The 14,709-nt window shown below is 54.6% G+C and overlaps 4 protein-coding genes across 4 annotated transcripts; 2 read left to right on the top strand and 2 right to left on the bottom strand.

Annotated features, from left to right (window-relative positions):
* Window positions 1-411: 411 nt before the first annotated feature.
* J4E90_002394 (uncharacterized protein) lies at window positions 412-5,396 on the bottom strand (the record flags this gene model as incomplete). The annotated part of the gene is made up of 3 exons (XM_051431974.1): window positions 412-2,130; window positions 2,180-5,221; window positions 5,280-5,396. 3 exons carry the CDS (start codon window positions 5,394-5,396, stop codon window positions 412-414), a joined length of 4,878 nt encoding a protein of 1,625 aa, XP_051293396.1.
* An 848-nt stretch (window positions 5,397-6,244) lies between these two features.
* Window positions 6,245-8,065, top strand: J4E90_002393 (uncharacterized protein; the record flags this gene model as incomplete). The annotated part of the gene is made up of 1 exon (XM_051431973.1): window positions 6,245-8,065. One exon carries the CDS (start codon window positions 6,245-6,247, stop codon window positions 8,063-8,065), a length of 1,821 nt encoding a protein of 606 aa, XP_051293395.1.
* Window positions 8,066-9,181: 1,116 nt separating this feature from the next.
* J4E90_002392 (uncharacterized protein) lies at window positions 9,182-11,102 on the top strand (the record flags this gene model as incomplete). The annotated part of the gene is made up of 5 exons (XM_051431972.1): window positions 9,182-9,363; window positions 9,416-9,605; window positions 9,661-9,952; window positions 10,018-10,145; window positions 10,200-11,102. 5 exons carry the CDS (start codon window positions 9,182-9,184, stop codon window positions 11,100-11,102), a joined length of 1,695 nt encoding a protein of 564 aa, XP_051293394.1.
* Window positions 11,103-11,608: 506 nt separating this feature from the next.
* On the bottom strand, window positions 11,609-13,837 carry J4E90_002391 (uncharacterized protein; the record flags this gene model as incomplete). Its single annotated transcript, XM_051431971.1, has 7 exons — window positions 11,609-11,879; window positions 11,945-12,020; window positions 12,078-12,419; window positions 12,469-13,141; window positions 13,191-13,225; window positions 13,276-13,684; window positions 13,751-13,837. 7 exons carry the CDS (start codon window positions 13,835-13,837, stop codon window positions 11,609-11,611), a joined length of 1,893 nt encoding a protein of 630 aa, XP_051293393.1.
* Window positions 13,838-14,709: the final 872 nt, after the last annotated feature.

Raw genomic sequence — 14,709 nt, 5'->3', positions numbered from 1 at the left:
TGAGAGGCATGAAGAATTTTATTGGGAAAAAGTATATCGACCAGATAGTGAGTGGTACAATATGGCCTGTTGAGTGACCAGGTGCGCGACGCTACAAAGAAGGGCTGAGGATTACCGAGAACTCACGGCGAAGTCGGGTTATCTTAACACCAGCATCCCATAGACTCCACTAGTCGATTCTGAGAATTTGGGAAAAGACGTGTGAGGACTGCGGAACGTGCCCAACAAGCTTCAAGGCGAAAGGATTAGGGCTCGACTATTATAAAGTGGGATAACTAGACAAGCTATATACAGAAGCTAAATGATGTGGTATCATACAACGTCAAGGCTCAGGGAGAAGTTTCCCAATCACTCATTATCCTGACTGCTCGTTGCTTGCCTGGCATTTGTCTCTGCGACAGTGTTTACACTCTAAGCAGGCAGCAAGCCACAGCATATGAAGCGACCCCATCCATTCCTCTTTGTACCCTTTGGTTTCTTTCCACTCGTCTCTTCCTCCTCCTCGCCAACAACACGGAGGAACACCTCGTCCAAGGTGGTAGGCGAAACCGAGTAGTATTCCAAGCCTAGCTCTTGGCGATTAGATTCTAGCAACTGGATGAGGCCGGGAATGCCGCCTAGATCAGATGCTGAAGCAGCTGAGGACGAAGTGTTGATTTGATGAACCTCTGCTTCGGTGACCTTGCCATCTTGAGCATTGTCAAGATGCGCGGGCGATGCAGTCGATTCGGGGGAAGCAGCCTTGAGTACTTTGAATCGGAGTTGTCCGTGGCCTCCACCTCGCGAACCCCACTTGTCGAGCTGAACACCGGGAATCTTCCTCTGAACCCATTGCTTTACGGCTTCCATCTCTTTTTCTGTGGTTTCGGGTGCAGATTTGAGCACAAGCTGTACGACCCAAGCATCGCCATACTGCTGCCCTAGATCACTGACTGTCCCCAGCGCAAGCATTTTGCGCTTCATGATACCGACGCGGGTGGCGAGCTTGTCCGCTTCTTCCATGGAATGAGTGGTGATCAACAAGGCACGCCCAGGTGCCGCTACACCGAGCAGTGTGCGCCACATGACTCTCTTCGCAGCTGCATCCATACCCGAGGACGGTTCGTCCAACAGTAAAACAGACGGATTGCCCATCAATGCAATGCCCAGACTGAGCTTCCGCTTATTACCACCCGAGAGTTTGGACGCGAGACGGTCGTGAAAGCGCCCCAAACTGGTAGCCTGGAGGATCGCATCAACACTGGTCTTTGGGTCGGGGACGCCGCGAGCGCGAGCGTAGAAGTACAGATGCTCCGTTACTGTCATTGAATCCATGGCATCGAATTGCGGACACACACCGAGATGACCTCGTGCGGCTGCACGCTTGCTGATGATTGAGATGTCTTCGATCAGAACGTCACCACCTCCGTTGATGTGTGTCGTAGGATGAATGTCTCCACGGATGAGCGAGATAGTCGAGGACTTTCCAGCACCATTGGGACCAAGAAGAGCGAAAACCTGGCCTTGGGGGATGCCAAAGGTGATGTCGTTCACAGCGTGATTGGAGCCGAACGTTTTGTGTAAATGCAGCGCACGTAGGCTGTCTTTGCTCTGCTCAGCGCGTGTTATTTCGGCAGCGACAGCAGGAGGGATGGTATCCACGTTTTCTTCCGAGTGCTGCTGACGGCTTTTTTCTCGGTTGAGAAACGCGGGTCGGTAGCCCGAGTCCCACCACACGAGAGCGGTGAAAAGCAATATGATTTGTACAATGAGATACAAAATGGGTCCTCCGTACACTGTCAAAGCGCCAGGATAGCTGGGAATTTGATTGCCATCGCATAGTACGCTGAAAGAGTTGAGAGAAAGCAGTTGCGTCCTCAGTAGGCTTGCTGAGGGCGAGATCAACGAGACAGTCCAGTGGAAGTACTGAATGTAGGAGTCAATGGCGTATGCGGGTGCGTAAGTCAGTATGGCCATGTAACCGATAAAGTATATCAGGTAGAGCGACACCATGCCTCCAGCAGCGAAGGCAAATGCCGCCAGTTGCGACGTGACCACAATGGAGATTAGGTAAGCAAAGAGCGTCGCACACAGGCCGTAGAGAAAGAACACCACGAAGAGGTACCCTGGTGCATACCACGCATCGGAAGCCTGTAGCAACGTTAGCCATGCAGATTTGTATGTGCCAATAGGAACTTACTGCAGCAAAGATCCCTGTAGTGACGGCAGAGATCACAAGCACGAACAGGAAATCAAACGCCGTGTATGCCAGCCACAGTGGCACAGCCCGGATACCGTTGCTGTAGTGCAGCGCTCGGACATTCCTAAGCCGCTCTTGTGTCGGATATAGAGCAAATAGCGCTGGGTAGACACACATGGCCAGGCCAAAATACAAGATCAGCTGTAGCGTGTCGCCCATATTAGGAGCAAATGGCACGGCGAATTGCTGGTACTGTGTGGAGATGGTGATGTTTGTCAAGATGTTGTCGAGAGTATTCAGTGTGATGAGGCCACCGATGACACCGCCATTAGCAAGGTAAGCCATGAGTGGCGGGCCGTTATCATTTAGGAAGAAGCCACCGGGTGTGATGTTGCGGAAACGCGTGTTGACGTAGTCGTTGAATTCATCGAGTGTGTCCACGAGGTGAAAACTGTCCTCGGAGACTCCTGTTCGTTGAATGATGGTGTCGATAGCAGGACCGACGGTACTTGCCGGACCGATGGGGATGAGAGGGACATCGTCTACGTTGGAAAGCGAGAATATGGTAGGGTCGTTAGCGCTGGCTCCAGGATCGCATCCAACAGCCTCGTAATCCTTTAGGAACAGTGTGACTAGTCCCGCCGCCACAATCGGAAGGAGTAAAGCGAATATGTAGGGCCAAAAGTTGCGTTTGACAATGGTGATACGCTTCTGTACAAGTATGAGTATCTGCCTGAGTAGACTAGTGCCACGACCTTTGCTCATTTCTAGCGTCTTGTCGGTGTCAGAGTGATCTGAAGGTACGTCTCGATCCTTGTCCGACGTTGGGGTTCCAGCTTGCCCACCGTGGTCAGCGTCCATTAGGTTGTACTCCTTGACTTCCTCAGCATTGGCCAGGAAGACATCCTCCAATGTCGGGCCAACAATGTCGTAGTTCTTGACGTCATGATGTCTCAGAATATCAACGAATTTGGTGGCGGGCAGTGCGTTATCGAATTGGTACTGTAGCATGCCTTCGGAAGGTGCCGGTTTCTTGATGGCATCCACTGGGGGCTTGACAGGAGCGTCTTTCGGATAAGTAACGTGGTATCCAGCGCCGACTTCATGTTTGAGCTGAACCGAAGTACCCTTCGTTTTGAGGATACCGCGGGAAAGGATGGCAACGTAGTCGGCAAGGACATCTGCCTCGTCGAGAAAATGTGTCGTGAGCAAGAAGGTGCGGTCACCCCGCTCAGCGAGTAGAATCTCCCAGATCTTCCTTCGCGAGAGTGGATCCAATCCGGACGACACCTCATCGACGCAGCAGACTTTTGAACCGCCGGTGAACATCATGGCCAGCTGAAGCTTGCGCTTTTGACCCCCAGAAAGTGTGCAGGACTGTGCTCTGATCTTGTGCCCCAGATCGCAAGCGCGTATCAGGTTTTCGATGGTATCTTTGGTATCGTAGGTGCCGGTTGACTTTAACTGGTTAAAGATACGAACGTGTTCGTAAACAGTCAGCTCATCCCACATGACATTTTTCTGGGGGCACAGTCCAAGGCCTCCGGTGCCATCAATCTCGATCGCTCCACTAGTGATGGAGTTGAGACCCGCGATGGCGTCCAGCGTGGTGGACTTGCCACTACCATTGGCACCAAGCAAAACCATAATCTGGCCTTTGCGCGCCTTCATGCTGAAGTCTTGCACGGCGACGACTGTTTCCGGTGGCTTGACGCCGAACTTGGTAAGGACGTTGCTGCGAAACCAACTGGGAGTCCAGTGCTTACAAAAGTTTGTCAGGATGATGTTGTGATCCGGCGAAGACGTTGTAGTCTTCCGGTCGGCCGAAACGGTGCCGTAGAGCCAGCGCTCAACAAGAGCGCCCAGAACAGGGTACACAAAAGTCTGTATAATGGCAAATATGCAGAAGACGATGCCGGGAGTAGTCCAGATGTGGTCCTGGTAGTCGGGCGCGGCTTGGACGAGGTTCATTCCAACGAGCTGTCGCTCAAAACGGGCCACGCAAATAATGAAGAAGACGTAGTTGATGGACGGAAAGAGCAGGCTCAGAACGTATACAGCAGCTGTGCTGAAAGGTCCAGCGACTTGGGCGATGATGGCCAGGAGGATCGGGACGATGACGATGGTGATACCAGATAGTTGGGCTTTGCGGAAGAAAGCTGCGCCGAAGATGGAGAAGCTGGTCAAGGACAGGCCAGCAAGGATGTGGAAGATGATCAATATGGCAGGGTTGGAGGTTTGGAAAGCCAGAGCCCAAAGGATGGCGCCCATAATGACCCAGCCCGGGAAGTAGATGATGTCGAACGCAATATGCATGGACAGAAGACGGGCAAACTGCGTGTGCCATGGCCTTTTGGCGGGCGACATGGCTTCGACTAGCTGGGATATGCCGCGTTCTCTCTCCTCGGCCATTTGCCCCGTGAGCTGATAGGTGACGCCGCACACGCCAATGTACAGAGCCACGCCCATGATGTTGATGAGTGCACCCATGTACAGGGTCCTGATGCGATCGTCATATTCTTGCTGCGTACGCTCTGTGTACGGGTACTCGTCGGTGGCGGGGATGGCAGCAAAGCCCTCGACGGAGGCGATGGCCTGGTCGATGGCGCGCTGGAAGGGCAGAATGTAGATCTGGACATCGTTGTCGTCCTGGCCCACGTAGATTTCCTCTCCCAGCGCTCCGTCGGATCGGATGGTGTAGTTCCAGCTCTCGCCCTGGCCTTGGCTCGGACTGGAAAGGAAGGACACTGCACCATAGCATGTGCTGGCGCCCCGCAGCGAGCTCTCGCACGTCGAAAGCAGTTGAACATCCTGCTGAATAGTCACGGCCTGCAGGCCAGCGTCGCGGACCTGGGTGGATAGCTGTGCAATAACGTCTTGAATTTCGCCACCAGTGTGTCCGTTGTTGACGAAGACGACCTTGTCACGGCCGCCTTGGGCAGCACTGAGGGCTTCGGGAAAGGAGCGGATGAGAGACGGCTCACCGATGCCGTACTCTGACGGCGGGACAAAGAAGTTTTTCGCATAAGATATGAAGAACATCTGCAGCAGAGCCCTGGTTAGCCATTGTTGTGCGGGGAGCGACGAGGCGTCGACATACAAAGATAATGGGAGCCCAGAATGCGCGGACACTCGTGAAGAACCAGTGGCGCACGAAGACGACGAGCAGCGTCTTCTTGGTGAGGATCCATGTCTGGCTCACGATTGCGCCCGCCATGGTGGCTGTGTAGTCTTCGAGCGTCGTCTCGAGATGGGGTCGCAGTCGCTACAAGGCCGCGCGTGGAGGCATCCTGCTTCTCTTCGGAGAGTGGAAGGGCGCAGAGAGCGTCTTGAAGCATGGATGGCGAAGACACGACGCCAATGCCGCGCCCCGTACCCAGCGTATACGGAACGACGCCGAGCAGACGACGTCTTGTCCGACGTCTTGGACCCGCGCCAGCCCTCCAGGGCTGTCGCCATGATCCACATGGGGCGCCAAGCTTGGAAAGTGCCAACACGCTGCGTGCCTGCCCAGCGGCCCGGCTTACCTCACCCTGCTCCCGTAGCTGGGTCCAGGTCTGTGTCTGTCGCGACGCCTGTCTACCACAGTTGGCAAGACTCTCGCCCGGCACTGCCTGAGGACGCTGTTCGAACGCGGCTCGGCGACTGCATCCGCCCAGACAGCGCCCAGTCATGACAAGCCTCGCGTGCACATCCTGGCATCGCTGCGCCTCCTGTCCTGTTTGCCGTCGCGTCATCGATTGTGTGCGACGCGGTAGGGCCATCGTGCCATGACCTGCCCCAGACGGGCCGACGTGTGCCGACAGCGTGGTTCACAGTACACCGTCGCCGCAACCTCACCTCATGCTAGGAGAGCATTGAAGACTAAACCAAATGTCAACATCAAGTCTGGGTCCGTTGAATACTCACCCACGCCCTTTGCGTCTTGATATGCTTGTCCGCTCGGCTTCGTGTGCCCCAGTCACGCACGCAGCTCTTCTCCAGGTTCCCGAGGTCTGGTAGGGACCTATCGCTCATCTGGGATAGTCACGTGATGGGGTGGTATCGGCAGCCCTGGACGAAGCTATGACGGGGGGTTCGTGGCTGCCGAGGCCGTGGCACGCGTCGGCGCAGCCTCCTCCCACAGCAGCGGCATCTCTCCTGCGCAACGACGACGACGACGACGCCGACAAGCAGCTCGCCATGGACTTTGACGAGGCGCTGCCCTCTTCGCCGCCGTGCGCGGGCACCGACGACCTCGCGCCCAGCCCCTTCTTCGAGCGGCACCCCACGGCCTTCACCACCAAGTCGAGCTCCCCTCCGCCCGTCTTCTCCAGCGACGACTCGTGCGAGTCGGTCGACGTGGCCAACTACGAGTCCCCGCGCATACACAAGAACAAGCGCAAGGGCGCGTGGTGGGACACGCACGCGTCTGCCCACGCCAGCCCCCAAGTCAAGAAGACCAAGTTCGCGCGCAACTTGGACTCGGGCATCTACATGCTCAGCGACGCGACCAGCAGCTGCGACGACCTGCCCCCGCCCCCGTACATGCCGCCAGCCTCTCTCCGCGCCGCCGTCTCGCTCCCCCGCTCGCTCCACGCGCGAGCTGCCGACGATGAGGCCATGGACGTCGACGTCGACGTGGCGAGACACGCCGCTCCAGCGGCCGTCTTCAACCGGCACATCGACGACGGCCTTGCCGCGGACCGCGAGTCGTACGACCTCGTTGGCCTCGGCCTCGCCGACCGCGACATCACACGCATTGGCGAGCTCAATTCCGTCATCAGCCACCCTCCCGTCTACGACAACGAGCTCCCCACGGCGGGCCAGTACCGCTCTCTGCTCCCCAGGCTCCACGTCAACCTCGGTAAGAACAAGCTCCGTCGCCTCGTGCCCGCTTTGTTCCACCTCGACGATCTCACTGGCCTCTATCTGCGCCAGAACGACATCGACGAGCTTCCCCAGCAAATCAGCCGCCTGCGCAAGCTCGAGGCCCTCGACGTATCCCTCAACAAGCTTCACTACCTCCCCTTCGACATCGTCACTCTTCTTGCCCCACATGGAAACATGACCCGCCTCACTCTCATGGGTACCGATCTGCTCCAGCCAATGTCCTTCCGCCGCTTCTCCCTCACCGACTACCAGAAGCAACACCAAGGGCCCCTTCACCACCTCGATGGCGTACGAGAAGACGCAAACAAGCAGCTCGCTCATCTCTATCCAACGCTGGCAACGTGCAAAGACCGCGACCAGGCTGTCTGGCGCATCCGCTATTTCGAGTCCTGGGCCAACTCTTTTGGCGGTGCAGACGACGCCCCAGAGTGCGCCGCTGAAGATGTTGGCTTCTATTCGCACCACCCTTCGTTGCGCCCAGAGGCTTTAGTAGAGGGCGATGCCGTTGCCCACGCGCCACGGTACATTGCTCGGACTCTGGTTTCTTACTATGGGCAGGATGGCAAGCTTCTCAAGGGCTCTCCAAAGCTCCCTACTTCCGACCAGGAACACTACCCCGTCATCATCGAGACGAATCAGGGTACATACGGCCTACCTTCCTCACCGTGGTTCGTCCCTCCGTGCACAAGCAAAGTTTCCTCCCTCTTCACAACGACCCTGCATATGGCACTTCACTCTTTGGAGCCGCACAAAATACGTGACTACCTCAGCCCGTGTGCTCTCCCCATGGTCGAAGCCATTCTCTCGCGAGCAGAAGCGAACGCTGCCGACGGATACGGTCTCTTCCGCGAGTGCCATGTCTGTCGCAAGCATTACGTTGTGGCACGCGCCGAGTGGGTTGAATTTTGGAGCCGGGGCTCAGGTGACTTTCTTCCACTGAGAGTTAGCGTATGCTCGTGGGGTTGTGTACCTCCAGGCATGGTCAAGAGACCGCAGAAGGAATTGACATGGTGAGGCCAGGAGGTTGTCAGTTGATGCCAGACAGTAACGTGAGATGTTTATTGTAGTCACAAACCATCAAGTTGTGTCGTGAAACGAGTCATACTCTTGCAGGAATACACCAAAGACACTCGGGTTGCATCGGTCACACAGTCTCCGACACGCCTGTCTATCCCGACACCTACAACACTACCCGTTGACTCGAGATGTAGCTAGGTAGAAATCTTGTAGCAACTCCCATATCCATGCAGTAACACCTTCTTGGCATGGTGCTCAATAGCCATCGTACCTTGGCCCGTCTACTCCACATGCGAAAAGCCCTTGGCGGAAAGTGCGCTAATCTTGCTGGTCGCGTTTACGACAGCTGCTCTACATCACTCATATTCCGAAACTTAAGCGTGTTGCCTACGCTTAAAACATGTATGGCGGAATGATGACAACCGTAGCTGCCTCTCTCAGCTAGATGGATTGCTAGCCGAAACAGGCTTGGACGGCGCTGTTCGGACGATTGCGATAACAACACGCCGTGTCAGTGGGCATCCCTGGTGCATCATTACTTCTTGTAGGGCTATATCTCGTACTCCGATTCCTGATTCGATACCAAGATATAAGGCTCGCCAAGCACACCTGGGCATGTTCTATGTGCGAGCGTGTTTGTCGTGCCTTCCGAGACCACCTGCACACAAGCACTTCTACGCAGCTGCGCAGTTCCATGCTGCACCCACGGATGTGCAGATGGAATCGAACATCTCTACAAGTAGCCTAGCTCGTCTATGAACACTGAAGAAGCTTATCAGCTCTTGTACTCTCTTGCCGTTGTCCTTATCGGCGCCTATCTTCAGCCCTGGTTCGTATCCTTGCCAGTCTCGACTCGTTCCACCGGACCATCGTCCGCGGCTTGACGTGAGCGTATGGAGAAAGCCATATCAGCGTTCATCTGGGGTTATCATATCCGGCTTGGTGAATCCGCGTGGGACTACGTATCGCAGCTGGACAAGCATTCCTTAGTTACACGGCTAGCATGCTGACCGGGTTTACTTGATCCGACTGCATGCAAGACTCTTATCTACAATTCAACTCCCTTTTCTACTTCTTGACTGATTGTTTACCGTCAGAGTCCCAAAAGCAGTCATGTCCGAGAAGAAGGCAGAAGACTCGGCTATCGGAGAACAGAGCGTGGACTATGGCATTGGCCATGTTCGCAAGTCGCATACGGCGAGTCGCAGGAAAAGCTCCGCTGTCGATCCAGAGATTGTTGCGGGAGAGATATTCGACGAGCGTTATGAGACTACGCAGCGTGGTCTGAAGTCACGGTCAGTAGACCCCTCTTGATACCCTATATCCTCAAAGACTGACGGAACGTAGACATGCTCAAATGATTGCGTTGGGTGGCACAATAGGTACTGGGCTCTTTGTCGGCTCAGGCCAAACCCTCGCTCGTGGCGGCCCGGCCTTCATCCTGTCCACGTACATCGCCATGTCATTCTTGATCTTCTGTACCGTTGCGGGTATCATTGAAGTCGCGGCCTATCTGCCGACCCCGGGGTCTTCCATGGTAACTTGTGGCCGTACCCAAGGCATTTGACACACGACTGACCTTGTACCTTCAGAACCTTTTCGGTTACCGCTATGTGTCGCGCTCTATGGGGTTCGGCCTGGGTTGGCTATACTTCTACTCGCTCGGTATCCTTGTGCCTTACGAAATCACGGCAGCCGGGTTGGTCATTGAGTATTGGAACCCGCCCGTGAACATCGCAGTGTGGATCACAGTCATGATCATTGTCATCGTTGGACTGAACTGCTTTCCAGTCAGGTTCTACGGCGAGACAGAGTTCTGGTTTGCCGGAACAAAGGTTATCATGATTTTAGGGCTCCTGATTCTGTCATTTGTTTTGTTTTGGGGTTAGTAATACCCCTGCACAAACTGCGTATGATACAACCACTGACTTTATACATTTATCTTAAAGGCGGCGGTCCACAGCATGACCGACTCGGCTTCCGGTACTGGAAGAACCCTGGCGCGGCGAATACGTATCTAGAAGAAGGGAATGCTGGGCGATTTGTGGCCCTCTTATCCACTATGGTACTCTCTGCTGTAAGCATGCTTCCGCCGAAGCCTTATATCTACTTGTTTGACCCTCATGTCTAGTTCCCCTTCACGTTTGCTCCCGAGCTTCTCGTTGCAACAGGTGGCGAGATGCAGTCACCGCGTCGCAACTTGCCTACTGCGGCTCGCAGATACATATACCGCCTACTCTTCTTCTATGTTGGCAGCGTACTGGCTATCGGAATCATTTGCCCCTCCGACGACCCCATCATTACGTCTGGTGGTTCTGGAGCTGGCTCGTCGCCCTTTGTTGCAGGAATTAAGAACGCTGGCATCCCCGTGCTGGACAGCATCATCAACGCAGGTATCATCATCAGTGCATGGTCGTCCGGAAACTCCTTCCTATTTTTGTCCTCGCGCTCGCTATACGCGCTCGCCCTGTCTGGCAACGCACCTTCCGTCTTCAAAGCATGCACCAAGTCCGGTGTACCGTATTGGGCTGTTACTGCCTCTTCGTTGTTCTGCGTTCTGGCATACCTAAACGTAGGCAGCGAGAGTGCGGTCGTCTTTAACTGGTTCGTGAATTTAACAAACACGTCTGGATTCATCTCCTGGATCTGCTGCGGCATCATCTTTCTGCGCTTCCGGAAAGCCTGCGAAACGCAAAACATCACGGATCTTCCATATCGCTCACCGGTGAACAAGTGGGGTGCTTGGTGCGTCATCATCAGCTTTACAATTCTCTGTTTGGTCAACGGGTTCGATGTCTTCTGGCCTGAGAAGTGGGACGTTAGCTCTTTCTTTACTGCGTACGTGGGTATTCCCATGTTCTTCCTGTTCTATGGGGGGCATCGGATTTGGGCCTGGAGCGATAGTTGGGCTTATGATCCAGCAGAGGTAGATCTGAAGACGGGTATGGATCAGGTCCTTGCTGAGGAGGTGCCGGCGCGAACAATGAATATGAAAGGGCCATGGTGGAAGAAAATCACCATGCTTTGGCAATAGACGCGAAGGCGCTTCGAAGAGCTGTACGACAGGGGCAGGCAGCTATCGGTTCTCCCAAGTCATCTTTTTGTTCTACCATCATTCATTATGCAACATCTCGGACATTGCCCATCAAGCCTCTTCTCTTATATCCCCCTCCCGGACGGTCCCGTAACGTCCTGACTGAGAGAAGGAGACATGTCCGTGTCATTTTCCTAGCATCCTCCGATGGAATCTGATGGAAGGAAGCACACCATCGTCTTCGGGGCCCAGGCTTCGCAATGGTGGGTACTCAAGATAGCAGCACGTGAGGGTCAGAAGAAGCTGCGTAGCTCCGGACGAAATTAGCGCCAAACGTGCCTCCTGCGTCATTGACCAGCCCTGGAGGGATGTGGGGCCGGGTGGCTGGGTACTGCATCATCAACATTCAGCCGACTACGCTACTACGCTTGTCCATTGCTTCATCATCCGCAACCGACTACCGTATCTTCCCTAACTTCATCAAGTTCATTCTGGTACAATCCATCTCAGTCGTCTTCATCTTCCTTCTTCCGCTGGCGGTTCAGCTCATCGATAACCTTCTTGCCACACGCCAAAACCTCCAGTGTCCGACTCTTGTTATCGTGGTCTCTTGTTTCCGGGACCAAGAAATATGTTGTTACGGCACCTGCTAGCATGAAAGCGCTCATTACTTGCAGGATATGTCCGAAATTCTTGCGTTCCCATTCAAAATCGCTAGTGGGTTCGGATTTGTCGGATTGGAATGCATATGCCAGAAAGACTTGCACCACCCAAGACCTATGGTGCGAGTTTTCGAAGTCAGTAAATGTCTCATATGCAGTTCTTCCGCGGTTTGTCCTCACCCGAGTTTGCCACTAGCCGCAGCTATGCCGTGGCAGGTGCACCGGTACCTCGTAGGGAATATCTCGGCAGGGATAACTTGATGCACGAAATTAGTAGATATTTCACAACAGGTCGCACACGGATATCACTTACTAAAAGTCGTCACATTCGGTCCCAGGTTGAAGGCGATGTGGCTGAGCACGTAAAGCACAATGAGTCCCGAGCGACTGCTGTCGAGTAGGTTGGTCCAAGCACTTCCGGTTACGATGAAGAGAACGAATAGAACCAAGAACCCCCAGAACTGAATCACTTTTGGCGACACATGCTTGACAATCTTGATCATTAGCAGGCCGCCGACAACTGTCCCTATGGAAACCATCACCAGGGTGTGTTTGCTATTATCACTCAACGTCTGGTAGACGGAAGATCTGCTGTTGTTGTTTCCCTGCCAGATGTGGCTGACAATTTCTGGTGAAGAGAGGCCCAACCCATAGACTGTCTCAAAGTCAGTGGTTTTACCGCAGTGGTCTGGCAGTGTACCTACACGCGAAATCGAGAAACAGCCAGGCCAACGACGTTCCTAGAAGGTACTGCCAGTTTTTTTCCGCTACAAAGAATTGTTTTGCGTCGGCCCACGAGGCAAGTGGAGGAACAAAATCCGGGTCGCCTGGAGGAAGCCGGCCGCGAGGCACTGCGGCGGGACGAAGATGTACGTCACTGAGTCGGTGTCCGGAGTCACTGTCGCTCTCAATCTCCTCGTCGGGTGCAATCGCCGAAGCGTTGGTCGATTGCCTCGATACAGGCCTCGGAACTTCCTGTGTTGCAGCCAGATCTAGCAGTTCCCTCTCGCCATGTTCGGGGTCTGTTCCGGGCGCACCAAAGTAGTTCGCCGTATCTTCGAGGGTGCTTTTTGTGTTTTGCAAGATGTCCAGCGTATACCTCGGACTCTCTGGTATCGTGAATCGAAAGAGCAGAGCGATGAGAGCCGGCACAATGCCGATCCCAACTACGAGCCTCCAAAGTCGATCGATAGCTCGGAAGCACTCCAAGTCGGCAGGCTGACAAGACTGCGTGGCCTCCTTGATCCATGGCTTGTACGACTCCACTGCAGCAAGTGATAGAACATTGGCGAGCAGCTGTCCAACAGGTTGGGCGAAGAAAACCCAGCTCAACATTCGCGCACGATGTTTGCGAGGTGCGAACTCGGCAGTAATGACCTGAACCCACGATTAGCATCAGCACGGCCACGTTGGAAACAATACCTACAGCACTCAAAGGGTAGTCCGCCCCGATACCGATCCCTAGTTATCGTCAGTCTTACGATGCATTCGTACATCAATTCGCTTCTTACCCATGATCGCTCGCCAGGTGATCAGCCATCCTCCAATTGCCATGCTGTTCTTCTCCCCGTTCGAACTCATGAGCAGCAGCATTGTGCCAACGATGACGATTACCAGCTCAAGACCATACATTTTTCGTCGGCCCAATATGTCTGCCGCGAAGCCGAATCCTATCTGGCCGACCATTGTACCCGCTAGTGTGGAACACATCATGGCTGTCTTGACAGAGGACGGCACCGAGGGTATACCGCCTTCGTTGCGATTAGGCCAGTAGACATAACCGAGCATGGGGGTAACGACATTCAAAGCAAAAAGGCCGAACGAATCTGTTAGGAAGCCGATCCCAGCTACTACTACTACCCAGACCTGGAAGGGCGCTGAATCAATCGTCGCGAGAGTCCACCGTCGACGCCTTATCTCCTGTCCATCAGATTAGCGAGAGAAGATGGATCCTAGGACTACTACGAGTGGCAGAGGGAAACCTACCGGTATACCGCTCCCGCCTGTTGTTATGTCCGGCACCCCAACTTGGTGGCCTCTCATTGGACGCATGATCCATTTACGGAGGCCCATTGTAGCGATAGGGGTGACAGAACTGTAACAGTATGGTAGTTGTACCTACGTGCGAGGGTTCCGGCAATAGTCAGTATGTAACGGAGTCTGTCGTGCAGAACCGCCTTGGGGCAGCATCTTTCATATTGTGAATGCGCAAAGCTTCAGCCTCCACCATGACACGGACTACCGAAGGCAGATTTCAGACAGCGTGCATGGCCCGATACCACAAGGCAAACCGGTCAACAGAAGAGGACGCATGCGAACTGGCGCTATTCGTGCGTTCTCAATCAGCGCATCCAATCTCGTTTGGTTCGCCGAAGTCACCTGGGCAGGCTTGGTGGCGTTCATTGCCGCGATCCAAGCGTCCAGGCCTTCATCACTGGAGTCCTTTGGAATGTGTGATTGCCGCTGATGTCCAAATCATGGTGCATTCTCCGGCTCCTCCCGTCTGCGATGCTTCCGAGGTCGTTCAGCTGCGAACGCTGCGATGAGTGGGCAACAGCATCTTGATTTATGAAATCCGGTTCCTTGTGAGTTCGTGCAGGCTGCATCAAAACATCTTCCGAGATTCCAAGGGAAAGCCACGCGTGGCTGAATCGAGCCCTGGAGTTGGCTGGCCCGTCTGGTAGTCGACCATGGCCGTTCGCTCCCCCACGTGTTGATCTTCGCAACCTCATTGAACGCCAAAAGCTACTATGCCGAATTAGGCGTACCATTCTAATACCGCCACATGCACAAACACGAGCTGTCCGCCACCTTTGGATAAGCTCATGGCTGCCCTGGGCTGCCCTGATTGCTGCCGACAGTAGAAGGCTTCGACGAGTTTGCGTGCCTGAGCGGTAGCAGGATGTCAGCAGCGCCGTGAGGGGGGGGGGGGGGGGGGGGGGGGG

This window comes from Alternaria incomplexa, assembly GCF_024043165.1.
Source record: "Alternaria incomplexa strain BMP 0042 chromosome Unknown scaffold_3, whole genome shotgun sequence".
NCBI lineage: Eukaryota > Fungi > Ascomycota > Dothideomycetes > Pleosporales > Pleosporaceae > Alternaria > Alternaria incomplexa.
Note: the sequence above shows the minus strand (reverse complement) of the source record. Positions and strands in the feature narration are given on the sequence as shown.